Source organism: Hibiscus syriacus, unplaced genomic scaffold (genome assembly GCF_006381635.1).
Source record: "Hibiscus syriacus cultivar Baekdansim isolate YM2019G1 unplaced genomic scaffold, ASM638163v2 tig00110443_pilon, whole genome shotgun sequence".
Classification (NCBI taxonomy): domain Eukaryota; kingdom Viridiplantae; phylum Streptophyta; class Magnoliopsida; order Malvales; family Malvaceae; genus Hibiscus; species Hibiscus syriacus.
This window is the reverse complement of record NW_024062739.1, coordinates 1,389,670-1,403,483: the sequence shown is the minus strand read 5'-3', so window position 1 is coordinate 1,403,483 and position 13,814 is coordinate 1,389,670. Positions and strand designations below refer to the sequence as shown.

Genomic DNA, 13,814 nt, shown 5'->3' with positions numbered 1-13,814 from the left:
TAAATTTTATGTGACCAAAATAAAAGTGAGAAGATAGTTGAATGATGAACGATGTATTTTACCCTAACCTTTTATAGAATTTGACCTAAACAACTTGATCAAAAATAGGGATGGCCAAAATACCCAAACCCGATGGGTTCGGCTTGACCCGACCCTATAAGGGTGGGTTTATTTTTGAATTTCTGAGGTTCAGGGCATGTTATATACTAAGTAGGTTCAGGGCGGGGCAAGGTTTAAGGTGAAAAATCACCGACTCGACCCGACCATGTATAAAATATATAATATATTTAATATTTTAAATATTTTTATTTTTATAATGTTAAAATATATTATTTAATTATTAAAAATATAGTAAATTATTATAAAATATATTATTTAAAATATTTAAAATATTGATATATTTGGGTCGGGTCATGGTCGGGGTTGTAGTCTAAAAATCGGGGCAGGTTTAGGGCGAGAGAAAACCTAAAAATTATCGAGACTGGACGGGGTCGGGTATTAATAAAATATTTTCGGGGCGGGGTCGGGACGCCAAAAAACCCGCCCCATGCCCATCCCTAATCAAAAACCAATACTCTACCTTTAGATACAAAGGAGTGTCGTTAAAAAGAAAAAGCTGAGATATAAGAGCAAATCCCCAGAGTGAGAGGCATTGCAGAAGAGGCTTGAATGCAAGGGCTGAGTACCCCATAAGGTGAACCACATAAATATTTAGGGATCCATAAATGAGAGGGAAAACCTAGAAATGCCAAGCTAACCAAACCAAACATCCATCTCATCCACTGAATTGACATTTCATTCACGTTTGTGGTACTTATCCCCAAGAATTGTGGCCTTTTAGGGTAAAGATAAACAGATTTCCAGCTTTTACGAGGTAAAGTAAACCCTGTGAAGTAATCTTCCAACACACTGAAGTACATGAATCCCACCTGCATGTGTACATCAAATGAATGTTAAACAACATTCATTCATATGATTATGATATAATGTCAAAGTTAGCTCATGACGTTTACTTGAATGAACATTTTAACTTATATTCTTTTTTTTGGAACACTTTAGTTCAACGTTTCAATCTTTAGTCAAAATGACCGATGTTGGATGAAAATCATTAGTTGACTAACAAACAACATATGATACTGACATGACTTTTTCACATGTATTAAATTAATGACGTATCACATTTCATGTCATTCAATGTGAAGATATGACATGTATACCAAAATACTCCAAGAAAAAATATGGGTTAAAGTGATCATTCTAGTAAATGTTGAGGGCTAATTTTGCATTATGCCTATGATTATATAATCAAAAACCTTTGTTTAATTTTATTTAGGGTTCATGTATACTTGCCTTTGTACCCCATGTTGTTTGATTCTCATAAGAGCAAGTGGCTAAAACGTTGGCCTTTTCCAGCAACATCCTTGAAGATTCCCCATCGATTATGGTATTAGGGTTATGATCTTCAACTAGGGTTTTAATGAACTCGGTGGATGGACCAAACCATCTTTTGAGTGTCATTAGGTCTACATTAACAAGTCATTGGTTATGACATTTTTAACTTGTACTTATTATGCACTAAAAAATATAAGAACGAGTGTAGTAGTATAGCATACATGTTGAGTTTTAAAATGCTCTAAACTTTTAGGGATGTTTTTTTAAAATTGGATTCAGGTAGGGATGACAATAAGTCGAGTTAAGTTGAATTTTTGATTGACCCGCCATGAATTTAGGAAGGTTATATCTGACTCAAAATTCAACTCAAATTTTAAAGAAAAATATGCATTTGACCAGACTTTATATATATATAAATGGGTTAGGATCCACTTACGCAATGTAAACTCTTTAGTTTTACATAGATTTAGACCGTTGGTTGAGTGAAAATAGATGACTAAGACTGACTCATTATTTTTTTTCCAGTGAATATCTTCTCATTTCCTACTGTTAATCTCAACCATATATTTTTACTCATCCTAAATCTGAGTAAAACTAAAAGAGTATATATATATATAATTCTTATTTTTATTTGATAAAATAGGACCTAAATGAAAAAAATAGAGAGGTAAATAATATAAGAATTATATCTAAATATATATTAAAATATTATATCATTATCTCGAATTGGGTTGAGTCAAATTTTGTAAGATGTGGGTGTCACAACGTTTCCCTCGAGGATCCGTTAGACTTAAAAAAACTTAATTTGAGGAATGTGATGAAATGTAATTTGGAAAACAATTTGATTTTGGAGTCGCCACCAACCTTTAAGTTAGGTAGGTTGGAAACCTTAAACGATAAAAAATGGTATGTGTTTTACCAAAGATTCATTTTTAAGAATTCGGGAGTCGGATACGTGTGGGGAAGGGTGAGCACCCCCCACAACGCCTAAATATTGGTACCCAAACGATTATGTGTTGTTTAAATATGGTGAATTACAAACTCAAAAAAATATTTAAATTATGATCCTTCTATTTATTCGAATTTTTATAAGTGTTAATTTAGAAAAAAAGACAAATTAAAATAAGGAATGTAATGGATCAAAAAGATTAAATAGCCTAAAAGATATTTTTATAAAATAAAAATATTATAATTATTTTTATAAGAGAAAATGCGTCATTTTGTACGAACAATCCTTGAAAATGCACTTCTTTTATAGTTAGGAGACTTTTTCATAGATTCCCCTCACAAAATACGTTATTTCATAATTTTTTGAAAAGATAAAATAAAATAAAACAAAATAACAGTGAAAATAGGTGAAAAATAATCAAATGCGGAACAAAGAAAATTATCGAAATAAAAAACATTTGTGCGAAAAATCCTCGAAAAGATACATTCCCTTATAGTCGGGAGATGTCTTCGTAGATTTCCCGCACAATGAAATTTTCTCATATTAACAATTAAAAAACTATGGTAATTTATAAAACAAGGTGGAAACAACAATACTAATGGGCACATAAATAAGGGTCAAAATATGCAAAAAATAGCAATTCAAAATTAAAAGAAAGAAAATTATCAAACATGGATTAAATCGAATACAAATATAAATGAGCAATTGAACATCAAATAAAAATTTATCTTAGGACTAAGTCGATAGAAAAAAACATGTTCAATTTGAATAAGATAAATAAATATCTACAACTAACAAAGGACCAAAATATAAGTCAACCAAAAATTAAAGCATGAATCATAAATATTAACAAATATAATAATGTGCTAACTAGGGTTAAAATAGAAAGATATAAAAGACTAAGCTCAAAATAAGAAACTTGAAAATATACGAGTAAATGTTGAAAATTACTATTAAATACAAAGACATTTAAATAAATACATATATATGGTATATACACATAAAATACATGAGAATATGAAGCATACACATATATTAAAATACAATGACGAAAATGCAACAAATAAGAAAAGCAGTACCAAATCAGGAATAAATAGTGACTAAAATAAAATAACAAAAAATAAAGTGTCAAAATTAGAAACAAATAAAACATGAAATATGATATATCAATGACTAAATTGAAATTAATAAAACTAAAGTGCTAAAAATAAAATAAATAAAACGTAGGGATACAGGGACTAAAATGTAAAACACGAATAAAAGTACAGGGACTAAACAGAAATTAAACCAAAAATACATAACATGCATCAAAAATGGGTAAACTATAAAAACGGTCCCTGTTGGTTACTATTTAACAAAACACGCCAAACTTAGGGGGATTTAAAGTGTAATTTTCCCCTAAAGTTTTCTATAAATATCAATATTTTCTCTTTTTTATTTTCATTTCATTTTTTTTAAATATTTTAGAGAGAGAGGGTCTTCCCTATCTCTAGAAAATTGGTGGGTGGTGGGTTACCTTCGTCGGCCGTCGTGCCGGCCGTCGAAGTTGCAGGTGGCCGATGATCACCAAATTACATCGAAAGGTCCATCTCGACCTCCCTGTCTTGGATCTAAGGTCGGTTTTATGAGAATAGGCCCCAAACTCCACAAATCAAGTCAAAACCTTTCAACTTTCACCTCTTCAATTCGTCGTCGTCCGCCGTCTGATCGTCCTGATTTTTTATTATGTTATTTTTGGTGGCTTTGAGAAGCTTTTCACCGTTCGGATCGGAGATCCCTATTGTCGGTGAGGTGCCCAACCGAATGTAAGAACCCATTTTTTCTCTCTTGTTTTTTCTTTGTTTCGAAATAGGAAAAAATGAAAAGAAATTGGTTTGAACTTTTTTTTATTGCTGATAATTCTTTTTTACATTGATTGGTTGATTGGGTTATATACCCATTACAAATTATACAAAAAATTTAGTGATGAAATGATCGGGTATGGTGCTGACGGGGAGTGGTGGACGTGTTGGAGCAGGACTAGCAGGGTATGGCACGATTATGGCAGCAACATGGTGTTGGCAGTGGGCCGGTTCGGGTCGGGTCTGGGTATTGGGCTTGAATCGGATTGAGTCGGATCCCAGGTCTGCTGTAATATGGGTTTGGGTTGAGGATTGCTTGTAGTTGGGCTGTAAAAATAATATAATTAAAATAATAATAATTATTATTAATAATAAATAATATTTTTTCGACCAAGAAAAAAGGGTGTCTACAGCTGCCCCTCTTTGCACATTCTTGTGTTAACAAGAATAAGACAAAGATGAAAAAGACAACCAGTTTTTGTCCCGTTTTTTTAGAAATTTGATATGTTTGTTGTTGGGGACGATGTTGTTCATATGTGATGAAGAGTTATGGTCGTCTAAGGGTGATACGGCTTCTACATAATGAGGAGATCTGGTCGGTGGGTGACAATGTTCCTACGTGATGAGGACGTCTTGGCCATCTTTAGGGATGGTGATAACACAGTTCCTGCACGATGAAGACGATTGGTTATATAGGGGTAACACGGCTCCTACGTGATGAGGATGATAAGCCATATTTAGGGATGATAACACAGTTCCTACGTGATGAGAACGGCTGGTTATCTGAGGTTGACACGACACCTATGTGATGAGGAGATCTGGTCGGTGGATGGCATGATTCTTACGCGATGAGGATTACATGCCATATTTAGGAATGATGATGACATTGTTCCTACGCGGTGAGGATGACTGGTTATCTGAGGTTGACGCGGCTCCTACGTGATGAGGAGGTCTGGGCGATGGATGGCACGGTTCCTACGCGATGAGGATGACAGGCCATCTTTAGGGATTTGTTTCAAGGGAAACAGACTCAAAGATGATGTTTCAAGAGAAACTGTATCAAGAGAGACAAAATTTGTTTTAAGGGAAACTATCTCACAGATGGTGTTTCAAGAGAAATTGTCTCAAGAGAGATAAAATTTTGTTTTAAGAGAAAAAGACTCAAAGATTTGTGTTTCAAGGGAAACAATTTCAAATTTTGTATTTTGAGGAAAAATTGTCTCAAGCGAAATGAATATGTTTTGAAAGAAGCAATCTCAAGTGAGATTAATTTTGTTTCAAGTAAAACAAACTTTGAAATTGGTATTCTGAAAGAAACTATCTCAAGTGAGATGAAATTTGCTTCGAGTAAAAACAATATCTACTGTTCGTGTCTTAAGGAAAACTACCCCAAGTGAGACAAAGTTTGTTTTGAGAAAAACAATCTCAAAGGAGATCAACTTTGCTTCAAGTGAAGCAAATTCGATATTTGTATCTCAAAGGAAAAATGTCTCAAGCGAGACAAATTTTGTTTTGAGAGAAACAATCTCAAAGATGACAGATAGTCTACTTGTTCCTGCATGTGAAGGAAAGACCTTCATAAGATCTAATCGTTCACTTTAGGATTTTGAATCTCCAAAGATACCCCAACATTCGATGTTTCTTGCTTCAGCACTGATTTTAAGCATGAGATTTGTGTCTGAGAGCCACATGTCAACTACCAAGATCCACTCCAGAGAGGTTGTCTTGTTTGAAAAGAGTTTTTCTTCTTCTTTTATTTTCAAAGTCTGAAAATATCAATTAAAATGATGTTGAAAAATGTTTAATAAAAGATTTTGAAAATATTGCCCCTTTCTAGGTTTTACAATTGAGGTAAATCATAAAACAAGAGTTCATTGGATATCAAAGAATTAATTACACTTTTAATCCTTTAATAAACTATAGACATTTGACAAGTGTCAAGATTAATGCTATCTTTGAGGTATGGTTAAGTAAGGAAAGGATAATGTGTCTCGGGATGTTATTTTTGTCAAAGGTAAGGTGTTCTTATTTCTTTGATGTTCACTGGTCTGATGGAGTAGCTTGTATGCTCCTCTACTGGCAGTGTTCTCCAATTCTCAGCTCTCATGATCACATTCGGGTTGTGCGATGTCTTATCAAGGGATTTGTGGGATCGCCTCCTATGAAATAGTTGTACAGTCTTAATATTCGAGCCATCTTTTCAAGTTTTCAACTCGAATCCTCCTTTGGTTCAAGATGTTATTCAGAATTTACGTCTTAAACCCCCTTTGTTATTTTTCTCTATCATGCATTAAAGATTTTATAAAACTTTTTTTTGAATTAAAGATTAATCCTGATGGGCGGGATGATACCTGAAGATAGTATATTCTATTTAAAAATCCATGTATGATTAGAAATGACTTTTAAGGCACGCAATGTAGGCCATGGTTCAAGGTTATTAAAGAAATGGATAGATAGGCCCAAACAAGTGTTTAAGGGTTATTGAACCAAGGATTAATTCATTCTGATGCCTTCAATATTGTCTTGTTCCATTTGAATATGCTCGTATGTGTTCTTTATGATCTTCTGGTGAATTGATCTTAGAATCGGTCATACTTGATCAATCTTATGGTTTAAAGCTCGATGCGTCATTTGACTCAAGGGACTCTTTGCATGTGCTTCTTATCCTCTTTTTTCTTCGTTTTTCTTTATTTTTTTCTTTGTTTTTCTTGGCTCATTTTCTCTTTGCTTCTTTTCTCTTTATTTTGATTGGATCTTTGCATATTGCATTTGGTTCACCTTTCAGTATCTCATCTGAATTAATGGTCTTCACCCATGCGAGTAGATTTCCTCCACCTTGCCCCCTAGTGTGGAGGGTGATCATTGGTTAGGGTTAAATCAGAAGAAAACATAATTTAGGCTCAAAGGGGACACAAGGGATATATTTTCTCCTTTTATGAGGGGATAAGAAATAATGTCGTTCATCATTTCATACATGGAAGTCCTTAGAGAAGAGGTATCCCCAGGGGGATAGATATTCAAGATTAATTTTTATTCACATGAAAACAATGTAATTAATGCATGACAGAATTTATTTTGAATTAATCTCCTTTTTCTGCTTCTTGCTCTCAACATGTCGCAATTGCTCAGGTTCATCCTCAGAAAATTGCTTCGAGATGCCCCACATAGTTTTCTTGTAGGAAGTTTTACGTTCAAGTGGACGTTTTGTACTCAATGCCTTTAAGTTTTATTGGTAGAAAAATGTCGGGTTTGCATCTAAGAAGACGATGGTGTGACTTTATTGGCTCAAGGAAAGGTAAGTGTATGACTTTTGTGTCTCAAAAAGATAAAGGCAATGTTTCAAAGTCTCAAGGAAAGCTAATGTCAAAATTTGGTCTTTTGTTAGTGACCATGAATTATTTCAGGTAAAGAATCGAGAGATTTTATTTTTGGTTTTGAATGGTATAAAAATGGTATAATCTTGTCATATGTCAAAAATAAATAATTCTTGAAGAACTAAAAGAATATATAATTCATTCGATATTCGAAGAACTACAAGATTAAAATTCATTCAATTAGTCAACCTTAGAAGGGAGCATAAGTTCAATCATTAAAAGATTAAACAAATATGAAAGGCAGAACAAAAACAAGTTCAAACAAAACAATGCTCTCAATGCAAATCGTATATGCAATTCCACCATCCTTCTTCGATTATCCATGCCCCTGAATCCATCAGGTTCTGGATCTTGCACTTCAGTGCCTTACAATTTTCAGTGGAATGCCTGGAGTTTCCTATGTGGTAACTGCACACGGCTTCAACATCATAGACCTCAGAATATGGGGACTCTTTTAGCTTGGATCATCTTGGAAGGCTCATTCCTACAACCAGCTGAATAGGCTCCCACTGTACTGATTTCAGATTCTTCCTTTAATGGCTCAAATTTTGCTTCTATTCTCAATGTGATGTCACGTGATTAGGACCACTTTATCGAATCCTGCACAGATTAATTTCATGATTTTATGAATGATGTATACGAAAATGCTTGAATGAATGCAGTGCAGAATGTAAATGCAATAAATATCAATTTCTTAAAGTAATCATTATTTAGAAAGAGTTTCATTCATCCAAAAGAGTTTTCATCTTTACAAGAGAGATCAATCTAGGAATGTGGTTTGGCCCATTTATTTAGCTCCATGATCTCATTGATGATCTCAATAACTTTCTCTTCTTTCCAGAAATGACTCTGAATCCAGACGGTGAGTAGTTAGAGCAACCTCTGAATCGTCTTCCCTCTAATTTACAACAATTATTTAAGGATCGGTAGGTCTCTGCCAAGACAACCGGTGCAAGATTTATATATCTCTCCAATATGTCAAAGAAATCTACAACAACAACCTTCACATGGAACAAAGTCTTTGAGAATATCACTAGACCATATATAGCTAGAGCAAAGGTGTATAATCTCTTATCTTCATCTATGTGCTCGAGTATCACCTTCTTGAGACAATGCCACAGAAAACATTCGCTTTCTCCCTTTTGTAGATGTGCTCTACTCTACATTTTTCACCTATACTAGTAATCTTCACAAGTTTGCTTTAGAAAGATTGAACTTTTAGAAGTCTAGAATGAATTTTATCCATTGGAGGCTTTCAAAGTTAAATAGAGTAGTATACTCTTCTATTGTTGGTGTTAAATCTTTTCAATTGAAAGTGAAGCAGCTGTAAGTGGGATTCCATGATCGGACTAGAGCATTAAGCAATGGTTCCTCTTTCTTTACATAGAGGAGATAGGCCATGTCACCATATTTCTTGTGGAACTCTCTTTGGTTGCTACTCTTCAGCTTTCCCAAACCTCTATAAGCTCTTGTAGATCACTCTTCTTGAAATTGACATTGAAATTTGTGGACATCTGTAATACATAATCCCCAAGCAAACTATCTCCTTTTACTCTTTCTGTTTCTTCAGACCAAGTTCGAAATGCCGTATTGGGTTCTTCCTTGTTATGAAAACTCTTTTCCATCTTAATGATCGCTCTTCTATTGTGATGATTACTTGGTTAATCAACATCTTTCTTTTATTTATGATGATCATGCAAATGCCAAATAATAAACAATCAAACATAGAAAATGTCTTAGTATAAAAAAATTCAAATGTCAAGCAGATATTATTGAAAGGTAATTGGAACACCTACCCACATGCTTAGTTCGAAATTAAAACCTAACCACGTGTTTTTCTAGTTCACGTGCTTTATTCGGAAAATAAAATAATGCGGGTAAAGAGAAGAGGTTTAGTGTTGTTTCTCCTTTATGTACAATTATTTTAGGTGCCTACTGATGAACAAAGGTTCAGCATGAATTTTTATCAGGGTGGATTATTAGGGCTCACTATATGCGATATTGAGTTCTAATAAAAAAGAACTTGAATTGTCCTTGTTGGCATCTCCTTAGGCTGTCAAACCCTCAATCCTGGCCCATTACAGGCTCATGCGGATCTAGTTCAATTCGAGAGGATATATTCCCTTATGTCCATGCGGAGAAACAATTTATCCCACGTAGACATAAGGTATATGAACCCCAAAGGTTACTTGCTAAAACCTGGGCGGAGAAATAAATTATCTCACGTAGGCTAAGCTTTCACCTCAACTTAAAATGGACAAAGCTCGTAAGTGAGCTTATGGTATGTAAATGTATGTATTGTGTGTGAGGAGAAACTCACAAACCTTTGAAAACACAACAAAAGACAACACTTTCACCAGTTCCAAAAATCTATTTAAATCTGAATACCACTGAAATAAAAAATTGATTAGTTAAAAGTAGAATAATGCATAATATGTCGAAACTCAAAATAAATAAAAGGATCGTAAATTAAATACAATTTAAGCTTGTAATTCCCAAACACAAAACAACGTATAATCATTCATAGCCTGACTGTCGAATTCCCCAGTAGAGTCGTCAAGCTGTCATAACGTCTCCCTCGGGGATCCGTTAGACTTAAAAAACTTAATTTGGGGAATGTGATGAAATGTAATTTGGAAAACAATTTGATTTTGGATTCACCACCAACCTTTAAGTTAGGTAGGTTGGAAACCTTAAACAACAAAAAATGGTTTGCGTTTTACCAAAGATTCATTTTTAAGAATTCGGGAGTCGGTTACGTGTGGGGAAGGGTGAGCACCCCCACGACGCCCAAATTTTGGTACCCAAGCGATTATGTGTTGTTTAAATATGGGGAATTACAAACTCGAAAAAATATATTTAAATTATGATCCTTCTATTTATTCGAATTTTTATAAGTGTTAATTTGAAAAAAAAAAGACAAATTAAAATAAGGAATGTAATGGATCAAAAAGATTATATAGCCCAACAGATATATTTATAGAATAAAAATATTATAATAATTTTTATAAGAGAAAATGCATCATTTTGTACGAACAATCTTTGAAAATGCACTTCCTTTTTAGTTATGAGACTTTTTCATAGATTCCCCTCACAAAAGACGTTATTTCATAATTTTTCGAAAAGATAAAATAAAATAAAACAGAATAACAGTGAAAAGAGGTGAAAAATAATCATACATGGAACAAAGAAAATTATCGAAATAAAAAACATTCGTGCGAAAAATCCTCGAAAAGATACCTTCCTTTATAGTCGGGAGATGTCTTCGTAGATTTCCCATGGAATGAAATTTTCTCATATTAACAATTAAAAAAACCATGGTAATTTATAAAACAAGGTGGAAACAACAATACCGATGGGCACATAAATAAGGGTCAAAATATGCAAAAATAACAATTCAAAATTAAAAGAAAGAAAACTATCAAACATGGATCAAATCGAATACAAATATAAATGTGCGATCGAACATCAAATAAAAATTTATCTTAGGACTAAGTTGATAAAAAAACATGTTCAATTTGAAGAAGATAAATAAATATCTACAACTAACAAAGGACCAAAATATAAGTCAACCAAAAATAAAAGAACGAATCATAAATATTAACAAATTCAATAATGTGCTAACTAGGGCTAAAATAGAAAGATATAAAATACTAAACTCAAAATAAGAAACTTGGAAATATATGAGTAAATGTTGAAAATTACTATTAAATACAAAGACATTTAAATAAATACATACATATGGTACATACAAATAAAATACATGAGAATATGAAGCATACACATATATTAAAATACAAGGACCAAAATACAACAAATAAGAAAAGTAATACCAAATCAGGAATAAATAGTGACTAAAATAAAATAACAGAAAATAAAGTGTCAAAATTATAAATAAATAAAATATGACATATCAGTGACTAAATTGAAATTAATAAAACTAAAGTGCTAAAAATAAATAAAAACCTAGGGACACATGGACTAAAATGTAAAACACGTCTAAAAGTACAGGGACTAAACAGAAATTAAACCAAAAATACATAACATGCATCAAAAATGGGTAAACTACAAAAATGGCCCTATAGGTTACCATTTTACAAAACACGCCAAACTTAGGGGGATTTAAAATGCAATTTCCCCCTAAAGTTTTATATAAATATCAACCTTTTCTTTTTCTTTTGTTCATTTCATTTTTTTTAAAAAAATTAGAGCTCTCTCTATAAAAAATCGATGAGTGGCCAATGGGTTACCTTCGTCAGCTGTTGCCGCGCCGCCATCATCGTCGATGGCCGATGGCCACCAAATTACACCAAGAGGTTCATCTCGGCCTCCCTGTCTTGGATCTAGGGTCGGTTTTTACGAGAAACGACCCCAAACTCCACAAATCGAACGAGAACATTCAATTTTTGCCTCTTCGATCCGTCGCCTTTCACAGTCCGATTATCCTTTTTTTCATTATGTTGTTCGTTGTAGCCTTGAGCAGTTTTTCATCGTTCGGATCGTCGATCGGAGATCCCTATCGCCGACGAGGTGCTCAACTAAATGTAAGAACCCTTTTTTCTCTCTTTTTTTCTTTGTTTCGAAATAGGAAAAAATTAAAAAGAAATTGGTTTAAACTTTTTTTATTGATGTTAATTCTTTTTTACATTGCTTGGTTGATTGGATTATATACCCATTACAAATTATACAAAATATTTGGTGATGAAATGATCAGGTATGGTGTTGGAAGGGAGTAGTGGACTTGTTGGAGCAGGAGCAGCAAGGTATGGCACGGTTATGGCAGCAGCATGGTGTTAGCAGTGGGCCGGTTCGGGTTGGATCCCGATTCTTCTGTAATCTGGGTTTGGGTTGGGGCTTGCTTGTAGTTGGGCTGCAAAAACAATATAATAATAATAATAATAATAATAATAATAATAATAATAATAATAATAAATAAATAAATAAATAAATAAATAATATGTTTTCGACCCGGACAAAAACGGGTGTATGCAGTAGGGTCATATCGAAACTATTTGATAAAGATATGCACCACCCTAATATATTTACTAAAATCATGTAATTCTAATTTTATATCTACACTATATATATTTTAATTATTTTTTATGATTTTATAAAAAGTTATAACATATATTTAAATTTTATAGATATTTTTCCTATATAGTTTAATTAAAAATTTCTTATTTTTATAAGATTTTTCCTAATATATTTCTTATTTTTTATTTTCCCTATATAATTTAATTGAAATTTCTTAATTTTAACTAATCTCGACTCGAATTTGAACAAAAATAATAATAAATTTTTCGGGTCACATTCCGATCATGAACATTTTCGATTCATAAGTAGTAATTTAACTAACCTTGCTTACTGAAATTGCCCAATAAAGCTTCCCTCTTTATATAATAGTTTGTTCCCGACATAATCAGTCCTCCGACTCCATCTAAACTGGACCAATATATCTATAGACACTCATTTTCGCCCGGAGTTATTTTTTTATTTATTTTTATTATATATACATATATATATATATGTGTATATATATATATATAGTGTTTTTTGACAAAATATAATATGTAATTTTCAGAAAATGATTTTTGAAAATTTATATATTATATAGCTTTTGAAAATATTTTTAAAATATAATATATAGTTTTGAAAACATTTTGAAAACATTTATATATTGTATAGTTTTTAAAACATTTTGAAAACTTATATAGTATATAGTTTTTAAAACTTTTTTGAAAAATTATATAATATATAGTTTTAAAACATTTTTAAAAAATTATATAATATATAGTTTTTAAAAAACATTTTTTTGAAAACTTATATAATATTTTTAAAAACATTTTGAAAACTATATAATATATAGTTTTGAAAACTTTTTTAAAATATAATATATAGTTTAAGAAAAAATATTTTCGAAATATATATAATATATAATTTATATTATTATTATTATTTATTTTCTTTTTATTATTTTCTTTTTTATGTTTTTTTAGGGTCCAATAACAGTCCATATGTTGGTCTAAAGGAATGGGCCTGAACCAGCCCGAATATAATAGGGTTTTCAGTATGTGTAAAGGTGTCACACGAATCAACGGAAAAAAGAAGGAAAGGGAATAGGTCAATTGGACCATTGGATCTGACCCAATCCAACAGCCAGAAAGCAATCCCAACATTCAGAGGCGATATCAAGAGTTAAGAGCGTCGCACGTCGCCGGTCATACATGCAACAAGATCGGACCACAAATCGGAACAAAC

General features: G+C 32.4%; 1 protein-coding gene across 2 annotated transcripts; it reads right to left on the bottom strand.

The window, feature by feature from the left end:
• Positions 1–594: 594 nt before the first annotated feature.
• On the bottom strand, positions 595–13,008 carry LOC120125764 (cellulose synthase-like protein G2). 2 transcript variants are annotated; one of them, XM_039144111.1, is made up of 4 exons: positions 12,913–13,008; positions 8,657–8,659; positions 1,351–1,523; positions 595–929 (listed from the first exon to the last, which is right to left on the bottom strand). In XM_039144111.1, the coding sequence occupies exons 1-4, from the start codon at positions 12,971–12,973 to the stop codon at positions 603–605; spliced, it is 564 nt and encodes a 187-aa protein (XP_039000042.1). In that variant the 5' UTR covers positions 12,974–13,008; the 3' UTR covers positions 595–602. The 2 variants fall into 2 exon arrangements, with proteins under 2 accessions (XP_039000042.1, XP_039000043.1); XM_039144112.1 differs by lacking the exon at positions 8,657–8,659.
• Between the last annotated feature and the right edge of the window lie 806 nt (positions 13,009–13,814).

Excerpts from the sequence above, each read along its gene's own strand:
- LOC120125764 (XM_039144111.1), bottom strand. The coding sequence starts at position 12,973 with ATGTCGGGAACAAACTATTATATAAAGAGGGAAGCTTTATTGGGCAAT. Across the intron at positions 930-1,350 it reads AAACAACATGGGGTACAAAG|GTGGGATTCATGTACTTCAG; the intron begins GCAAGTATACAT and ends GTACACATGCAG.